Source organism: Oncorhynchus nerka, linkage group LG11 (assembly GCF_034236695.1).
Source record: "Oncorhynchus nerka isolate Pitt River linkage group LG11, Oner_Uvic_2.0, whole genome shotgun sequence".
NCBI lineage: Eukaryota > Metazoa > Chordata > Actinopteri > Salmoniformes > Salmonidae > Oncorhynchus > Oncorhynchus nerka.
In genome coordinates, this window is record NC_088406.1 from 65,011,991 (window position 1) to 65,022,138 (window position 10,148).

Genomic DNA, 10,148 nt, shown 5'->3' on the forward strand with positions numbered 1-10,148 from the left:
TCAGCACTGACACGCAGCTTGATTAAATGAATGAGTCAGTTTCTATCATTACATGCTGAATTTGCAGCTATTAGGTGTCAATAAATTACAACCTGCGTTCTGAACTAATGTGTTGTTTTCCACCTCAGCTTTTTTAATTAAAGCACATCTATCAAAACAAGGCCTCGGAATCCATTTCTAAAGAAAAAGTATGATCCACATGGTTTACTATGGTAGCATTCACGAAGGCAATGTCAACATTTTTTGTCCCACGATCAACATTTAAATATCAACATTTGCATGTGGCCTAAGTAGCCAGTTGTAAGAAGCAGCAATTTTTAAACAGCAGTTTCATAAGCTCTTGATTATCAATGGCACAATTCAGCAATGCATTTGGCACTTGCATGAAATCATTTACACATTTTGAACACACTTGGTTCTTCACTGAACCTTTTGACAATAAACCCATAATTCACCCTTACAGTAGGTTGCACAGAACAGCAATTTCACATTTCAGTTGATATTATGAATTCAGACTTTAGTCGCTTGGAAATCTGTATCGCTCATGTCCTTTTCCCTCAGTGTCTTTCTGCTCATGATGCTCCTCGACCCAGAATTGACAGGTTGGCTGCACTTACACACGGACAGAAACGCAGTCCGGTAGTTGTTGTTCATCCACCCATAGAGGATGGGGTTGACAAAGGTCGAGCACATGGCCACGATGTGGAACATGGTGAAAAGCAGCTTGAAGTCTTTCATGTCCAAGACACTGTTGTCAATGTCAATGGCCAGCTGGAAGGCGTGGAGAGGCAGCCAGCTCACTGCAAACACCACCACCACGATCACCAGCATCTTAGTGGTCTTCCTCTTGCGCTGGTGGCGGTTGTTCCTCCCTGTCGGACTCACGTGGTTCTTCAGCTTACTCCAGATTCGGATGTAGGCGAAGGAGTTGATGGCCAGCGGCAGGCAGTACTGGAGCAGGAGCATGGAGATACTATAGATGGTCCCGTCCATGCCGCTCCCTGGCCACTTTTCCGTGCAAACCTGAATGGACTGCTCGGGCGAAAGGTCAAACGTCCCGTACTCCCGGAAGACGGCGAGCGGGCTGGCCAGGACCGCGCTTATGGCCCACGTCATGACGATGACGGCGGCACACATTTCCTTGGACATCTTGGTCTCCAGGTGGTAGACGATGCTCCGGTGGCGGTCCAGGGCGATGATGTTGAGCGTGATGGTGGAAACGTGCACAGACATGCCTTGGGAGAAGGGCAGTATGAAGCACAAGGCCTGGCCAAACCTCCACTCTCCATGGAGAGTGTTGATCAAAGTAAATGGCAGACATAGAGTATTCACCAGCAGATCGGCCACAGCCAGGTTCACAATGAAAAAATTGGTGACGGTGTGCAGAGTTTTGAACTTGTACACCACGTATATCACCAGGGAGTTTCCGATGACTCCGAACAGTATGATGGTGCTGTAAGCCAAGATGAGGATCACTTGCACTCCCACCAGCTTGGTGCTGTCCTCCAGGTCTGGAAAGGTGTTGTAGCAGTTTGAGAATTCACCAGCAAGTCTAGAAGAATTCGCACAGTCCTCCATTGGAGTTATGTTTACTTGACTTACATTATCCATTGGTATCGTTCCCCTCCGGGCCTCACAAATTCTGCAATAAGAGGAGGGAGATCATTTTGACAGAGGACATAAACTTGTTTACATCTATGAACATAGTCTTGGGTTACAAAACATTTGAAAAACTCCTTGCCTGCTCATATTTTAGACTGCAGAGAATGATGTAATTGTTGGGAGGCTTAAAGACCATTGTATAAGCCGCTAGCATCAAGTGTGAGTCATAGTCTTGGGTGTGACATATACACTACCGTTCAAAAGTTTGTGGTCACTTAGAAGTTTCCTTGTTTTTGAAAGAAAGGCAAATTTTTGGTCCACTAAATGGCCTCTGTACGCCTACGTAGATATTCTGCCGTTTCCAGCTACAATAGTCATTTACAACATTAACAATGTCTACACTGTATCTCTGATCAATTTGATGTTATTTTAATGGACGAAAAAAATGCTTTTCTTTTAAAAACAAGGACATTTCTAAGTGACCTCAAACTTTTGAATGGGGGTGTGCATACAAGATCTCCTGCAACATCGAGGGCAGGGCAAAAACATGAGGTCGCCCTATCACAGTGACTCTTTGAACTCCGGAGACTAGTTGAATTTCGCAAATGGAGACTAGTTGAATTTTGCAGCATATAAATAAACATCATGCCAACAACCTTTTTCTAGTTTTCCTCTCACCCCCAAGCCACTGAATAAAATATGACTTGTGTTCTCTTTCAGTTGTTTCACAGCACATTGTATTAAGGATCACCTGACAAAACCTGTTAGTCTCAGTACTGTATTTATTTATAGATGTTATATTTGACCAGGTAAGATTAAATATCCTACAAGAGACAGCTGGATGAAATAGCAGTAATATCTGACAAAATGTCAGATACGTTTACACAAAGGACTACATTTAAAAAAAGAAAATGAAGTGACACATTGAGCATGCAAGATGGTTTGGGAAGGTGTGGTGCATTTAGGGGTGAAAACATTGATAGCCCCCCAACATCACTGTCCACCATAGTTTTTACCTTAGCTTTAAACTCATTCAAAGAGTTTATCCTGCAAAGATCCTGCAATTTCATATCCCTTTTATAGCTTGTTCCAAGTGGAAGGGGCATGAGAACTGAAACACTTCTTTTTTTTTTTACCTAGCTTTGTACAGGCCTTAATAACACTGTCAACAAAACACAGTCATGTGAGTGTAGGCGATATAGCTATAAATCAGCTATGCGATTACCTACATTGCTGCAGGGGATTTCTCATCCTGTATCATACTGTTGCCCTTTGATGATCAAATAACCAAGGGTCAACTTATTTCCCACTATAGGTTTAAATACACTATATAAAAAAATATACACTGCTCAAAAAAAAATAAAGGGAACACTAAAATAACACATCCTAGATCTGAATGAATGAAATATTCTTATTAAATACTTTTTTCTTTACATAGTTGAATGTGTTGACAACAAAATCACACATAAATTATCAATGGAAATCAAATTTATCAACCCATGGAGGTCTGGATTTGGAGTCACACTCAAAATTAAAGTGGAAAACCACACTACAGGCTGATCTGACTTTGATGTAATGTCCTTAAAACAGGTCAAAATGAGTCTCAGTAGTGTGTGTGGCCTCCACGTGCCTGTATGACCTCCCTACAACGCCTGGGCATGCTCCTGATGAGGTGGCGGATGGTCTCCTGAGGGATCTCCTCCCAGACCTGGACTAAAGCATCCTCCAACTCCTGGACAGTCTGTGGTGCAACGTGGCGTTGGTGGATGGAGCATGATGTCCCAGATGTGCTCAATTGGATTCAGGTCTGGGGAACAGGCGGGCCAGTCCATAGCATCAATGCCTTCCTCTTGCAGGAACTGCTGACACACTCCAGCCACATGAGGTCTAGCATTGTCTTGCATTAGGAGGAACCCAGGGCCAACCGCACCAGCATATGGTCTCACAAGGGGTCTGAGGATCTCATCTCGGTACCTAATGGCAGTCAGGCTACCTCTGGCGAGCACATGGAGGGCTGTGCGGCCCCCCAAAGAAATGCCACCCCACACCATGACTGACCCACCGCCAAACCGGTCATGCTGGAGGATGTTGCAGGCAGCAGAACGTTCTCCACGGCGTCTCCAGACTCTGTCACGTCTGTCACGTACTCAGTGTGAACCTGCTTTCATCTGTGAAGAGCACAGGGCGCCAGTGGCGAATTTGCCAATCTTGGTGTTCTCTGGCAAATGCCAAACGTCCTGCACGGTGTTGGGCTGTAAGCACAACCCCCACCTGTGGACGTCGGGCCCTCATACCACCCTCATGGTGTCTGTTTCTGACCGTTTGAGCAGACACATGCACATTTGTGGCCTGCTGGAGGTCATTTTGCAGGGCTCTGGCAGTGCTCCTCCTGCTCCTCCTTGCACAAAGGCGGAGGTAGCGGTCCTGCTGCTGGGTTGTTGCCCTCCTACGGCCTCCTCCACATCTCCTGATGTACTGTACTGGCCTGTCTCCTGGTAGCGCCTCCATGCTCTGGACACTACGCTGACAGACACAGCAAACCTTCTTGCCACAGCTCGCATTGATGTGCCATCCTGGATGAGCTGCACAAGCTGAGCCACTTGTGTGGGTTGTAGACTCCGTCTTATGCTACCACTAGAGTGAAAGCACCGCCAGCATTCAAAAGTGACCAAAACATCAGCCAGGAAGCATAGGAACTGAGAAGTGGTCTGTGGTTACCACCTGCAGAACCACTCCTTTATTGGGGGTGTCTTGCTAATTGCCTATAATTTCCACCTGTTGTCTATTCCATTTGCACAACAGCATGTGAAATGTATTGTCAATCAGTGTTGCTTCCTAAGTGGACAGTTTGATGTGTGATTGAAGTGTGATTGACTTGGAGTTACATTGTGTTGTTTAAGTGTTCCCTTTATTTTTTGGAGCAGTGTGTATGTATATATATATATATATTACACACACACACAAAAATATGTGGACACCCCTTCCAATTATGAGATTCGGCTATTTCAGCCACACCCATTGCTGATGTGTATAAAATCAAGCAAACTGCTTTGCAATCTCCATAGACAAACATTGGCCTTACTGAAGAGCTCAGTGACTTTCAACGGGCACCGTCATAGGATGCCAGCTTTCAGTTTGCAACAATATCTGCCCTGCTAGACCTACCCCGATCAACTGTAAGTGCTGTTATTGTGAAGTGGAAACGTCTAGGACCAGCAACGGCTCAGCCGCGAAGTGGTTGGCAACGACACAAGCTCACAGAATGGGACCGCCGAATGCTGAAGTGTGTAAAAATTGTCAGTCCACGGTTACAACACTCACTATCGAGTTCCAAACTGCCTCTGGAAGCAACGCTAGCACAATAATTGTTCATCGGGAGCAGCCGCACACAAGCCTAAGATCACCATTCGCAATGCCAATAGTCGACTGGAGTGGTATAAAGCTCGCCGCCATTGGACTTTGTAGCAGTGGAAACGTGTTCTCTGGAGTGATGAATCACGCGTCACCATCAGGCAGTCTGACGGACTAATCTGGTTTTGGCGGATGCCAGGAGAACACTACCTGCCCCAATGCATAGTGCCAACTGTAAAGTTTGGTGGAGCAGGAATAATTATCTGTGGCTTCGTGCTAGGCCCCTTAGTTCCAGTGAAGGGAAATCTTAACACTACAGCATACAATGACATTCTAGACGATTCTGTGCTTCCAACTTTGTGGTAACAGTTTGGGGAAGGCCCTTTCCTGTTCCAGCCTTGACTATTTTATTTTAATTTTATTTCACCTTTATTTAACCAGGTAGGCAAGTTGAGAACAAGTTCTCATTTACAATTGCGACCTGGCCAAGATAAAGCAAAGCAGTTCGACACATACAACAACACAGAGTTACACATGGAGTAAAACAAACATACAGTCAATAATACAGTAGAAAAATAAGTCTATATACGATGTGAGCAAATGAGGTGAGATAAGGGAGGTAAAGGCAAAAAAAGGCCATGGTGGCGAAGTAAATACAATATAGCAAGTAAAACACTGGAATAGTTCATTTGCAGTGGAAGAATGTGCAAACTAGAGAAAGAAATAATGGGGTGCAAAGGAGCAAAATAAATAAAGTAGGGGAATAGGTAGTTGTTTGGGCTAAATTATAGATGGGCTATATACAGGTGCAGTAATCTGTGAGCTGCTCTGACAGCTGGTGCTTAAAGCTAGTGAGGGAGATAAGTGTTTCCAGTTTCAGAGATTTTTGTAGTTCGTTCCAGTCATTGGCAGCAGAGAACTGGAAGGAGAGGCGGCCAAAGGAAGAATTGGTTTTGGGGGTGACCAGAGCGATATACCTGCTGGAGCGTGTGCTACAGGTGGGTGCTGCTATGGTGACCAGCAAGTTGAGATAAGGGGGACTTCACCTAGCAGGGTCTTGTAGATGACCTGGAGCCAGTGGCGACGAGTATGAAGCGAGAGCCAGCCAACGAGAGCGTACAGGTTGCAGTGGTGGGTAGTATATGGGGCTTTGGTGACAAAACGGATGGCACTGTGATAGACTGCATCCAATTTATTGAGTATGGTATTGGAGGATATTTTGTAAATGACATCGCCGAAGTCGAGGATCGGTAGGATGGTCAGTTTTACGAGGGTATGTTTGGCAGCATTGGTGAAGGATGCTTTGTTGCGAAATAGGAAGCCAATTCTAGATTTAACTTTGCATCGGAGATGTTTGATGTGAGTCTGGAAGGAGAGTTTACAATCTAACCAGACACCTAGGTATTTGTAGTTATCCACATATTCTAAGTCAGAACCGTCCAGAGTAGTGATGCTGGACGGGCGGGCAGGTGCAGGCAGCGATCCGTTGAAGAGCATGCATTTAGTTTTACTTGTATTTAAGAGCAGTTGGTGGCCACGGAAGGAGAGTTGTATGGCATTGAAGCTCGTCTGGAGGGTTGTTAACACCGTGTCCAAAGAAGGGCCAGAAGTATACAGAATGGTGTCGTCTGCGTAGAGGTGGATCAGAGACTCACCAGCAGCAAGAGCGACATCATTGATGTATACAGAGAAGAGAGTCGGCCCAAGAATTGAACCCTGTGGCACCCCTAAAGAGACTGCCAGAGGCCCGTACAACAGGCCCTCCGATTTGACACACTGAACTCTATCAGGAAAGTAGTTGGTGAACCAGGCGAGGCAATCATTTGAGAACCCAAGGCTATCGAGTCTGCCGATGAGGATGTGGTGATTGACAGAGTTGAAAGCCTTGGCCAGATCAATGAATACGGCTGCAGAGTATTGTTTCTTATCGATGGCGGTTAAGATATCGTTTAGGACCTTGAGCGTGGCTGAGGTGCACCCATGACCAGCTCTGAAAACAGATTGCATAGCGGAGAAGGTGCGGTGCGATTCAAAATGGTCGGTGATCTGTTTGTTAACTTGGCTTTTGAAGACCTTAAAAGGGCAGGGTAGGATAGATATAGGTCTGTAGCAGTTTGGATCTAGAGTGTCCCCCCCTTTGAAGAGGGGGATTCCAATCTTTGGGAATCTCAGATGACACGAACGAGAGGTTGAACAGGCTAGTAATAGGGGTTGCAACAATTTCGGCAGATAATTTTTAAAAGAAAGGGTCCATATTTTGCAGCTCTTTCCGAACATCATCTGACTGGATTTGGGAGAAGGAGAAATGGGGAAGGCTTGGGAGAGTTGCTGTGGGGGGTACAGTGCAGTTGACCGGGTAGGAGTAGCCAGGTGGAAAGCATGGCCAGCCGTAGAAAAATGCTTATTGAAATGTTCAATTATAGTGGATTTATCGGTGGTGACAGTTTCCTATCCTCAGTGCAGTGGGCAGCTGGGAGGAGGTGCTCTTATTCTCCATGGACTTTACAATGTCCCAGAACTTTTTTGAGTTTGTGTTGCAGGAAACAATTTTCTGCTTGAAAAAGCTAGCCTTGGCTTTGCAATGCCCCTGTGCACAAAGCGAGGTCCATACAGAAATGGTTTGTTGAGATCGGTGTGGAAGAAGTTGACTGGCCTGCACAGAGCCCTGATCTCAACCACATCATACACCTTTGGGATAAATTGGAACGCAGACTGCGAGCCAGGCCTAATCGCCCAACATCAGTGCCCGACTTCACGAATACTCTTGTAGCTGAATGGAAACAAGTCTCCGCAGCAATGTTTTAGCATCTAGTGGAAAGCCTTCCCAGAAGAATGGAGGCTGTTATAGCAGCAAAGGGTGGAAGATTCCCCGTCCCTGGGCTACTTTTGCACATTTGTTATCGTCTGAGTGAGGGAAATGCTGTTAATTGAGAGGAGTCGATGTGTTCTGAAAGATGAGACTTTAAGGATTATAATAAATTCCCATGATGTCACACAAGCAAACCACACCCATGAGTCCATATGTGCAGTTCACATTTCCATATTTGAAAACTCATGTCATTTACAGTAGCAACGATTTCTGATAGCTATGTTCGATCCACAGTTACAAGGATGAAATGCGTAATACCCGGGGGTTGTCCTGAAGAGAAAGAGCCTGTGTTTGTCGTATTGTGAAGGACAAGCTTTCAAATGATGCCACACCTGATGTTGGAGACACGGGTCTGTGTTCCAAATCAAAAACTACTAGCTTCAGTTCCTCAATGGCAAAGCTAGGAGTACTCAAAAAAACGAAGTACTGTGCACAGTTTGGAGTGGTGTGTGTCCACTTGGAGACACCAGTTCTCACTCTAACCCTTGTAATAGTTTTTTCTTATCTTGCGCTTCAAAAAATGCACTGAATGTTCTTATTATGTTACTGAATGTATCCAGAGTACTTTCAGATTTTGCTATTGACAAATGCTGTGAAAAGTGCAGTAAATGTTAAATGCACATAAAATCAAAAGTGTAATGTTTGGATTCAGTCTTGTGTCAGGTGAGCTGTTGTGACCTCACCTTTTGGTCTGATAACTTCGCCATCATCTCCCAAAGTGTTATCTTTCAATTGCTACCTTGGTCATGTATATGCTTTTTATAGTTATTTTGTTAGAAACATTTAAATGTTGTCCCTATAGGCCAATTTCCAGAGTGTAAGGGGTATTAATTAGCAGCATGTCCTCGTGTCTGTAAATAAGAATTTGTTCTTATGACCTATTCTTAGGATCTCCTGACCTGCCTGTTTACATTAAAATCAGTCAATTTAATTTTGCTCTCAAACTGTATATGTCTAGCTGCTTTTCTAAATGCAGTATTTTTAGGAGTGAATTTGGGATTTCAAACAGTCCTGCATTAATACTTCTTGGCTGACAAACTTTGGCAATTCATGATAACATGACTTGGAACTCATACCAACAATTCCCATTGCTTCCTGTGGCAACTGGATCATAATGAAGAGCGATGATAAGAGTTGATTAACTGGCATCCTGTGTGATACACCAAGAAATATACTGTCTACTTTGGAAATCATTCACAATACCTTAGTGCATTCTATACGATTTTTCTTCAAATTATTATCAGAAATGTATTTCTCACGTCATAGACATTTTTGGCGTTCCTAAATGAATTGCATTTGTCTACAACCTATAGAAGGTTAGAAAATATGACATAAGAAATCTTTCATGATACTGATTTCTAGAAGAAGAAAAAATTGTATTCAGAAATGTTAGTTTGTGTATCTTGGGGATGCTGATATCAAGATTACAGTTGTAGCCTACAAACAAACACAGGATTAAATAGGCAATACATTCGATCAATTCTTAACTAAACAAATGATCAGCATATTTTCCCGTTGGCAAGTAAGTGCTATAGAATAACCGACTCACCTTGATCTGTAACAGACGCATTCGTTATACTTCCGATGATAACCCTTTTTGTCAAGGTTCTCAGCAGCGCATTAGTATTTTCAAGTTAACATGAAATAATACCCTATATTCAAGTTGCAGCATGTTTTTTTTTATCACCACATGTCCTAGGTATCAAGCCATTTTATTGTATCGCACATCAAGTAGTAGACATATCTAGGAATCTAGACAACAAGCAACTGACTAACTGAACGGTGATTTATATTGGCAAAACTCCACGGCTTTTTTTCTACGAGGTATGTGCTCAACAAGACAAGCGCACTGCGCACGCTGTGGACTCCTGTCTTGAAAGGAGCGCATATTATGTGTGGCCAGCTTCGAGAGTGTGCGCCAGGGGGAGGGGGAGATGATGAAGCGCGCTAAATGACGAGGGGGCGTTTTACCCTGACAGAAATAAACATTGCCTCAAGGGAGAAAGTCTACGCCTTATAAATTACTTCGGATCCATTTCTAGTTCAAACAAACAAGACACCAACAGATATGCCTGGGGTTAACTGCCTGGGTCATTCCACGAAATCAGTCCATTTTACGTCCCTTTGATATTTTAAGTAGAAATTGTGTTCTAATATTGAATTTATATGATTATATTCAAATTAAGTACCCTTTAATATAAACCACATGGGAATTTGGTTGTACTTGCAATAATACCATTTAAAGTTATTTTGATAGGTTCTGAGCAATTTATCAGTCTTTTAACATTAATTGAACATGACATAATTCCCTTTTTCAAGTTGCAGC

General features: G+C 43.8%; 1 protein-coding gene across 1 annotated transcript; it reads right to left on the minus strand.

Moving 5' to 3' along the window:
• Nucleotides 1-16: 16 nt before the first annotated feature.
• LOC115137710 (neuropeptide Y receptor type 2-like) lies at nucleotides 17-9,680 on the minus strand. Its single transcript, XM_029674035.2, has 2 exons — nucleotides 9,372-9,680; nucleotides 17-1,642 (listed from the first exon to the last, which is right to left on the minus strand). The coding sequence occupies exon 2, from the start codon at nucleotides 1,609-1,611 to the stop codon at nucleotides 511-513; it is 1,101 nt and encodes a 366-aa protein (XP_029529895.1). The 5' UTR covers nucleotides 1,612-1,642; nucleotides 9,372-9,680; the 3' UTR covers nucleotides 17-510.
• Between the last annotated feature and the right edge of the window lie 468 nt (nucleotides 9,681-10,148).

What these genes read in the sequence shown, in the direction of transcription:
- LOC115137710 (XM_029674035.2), bottom strand. Translation starts at nt 1,611, where the DNA reads ATGGATAATGTAAGTCAAGTAAACATAACTCCAATGGAGGACTGTGCG.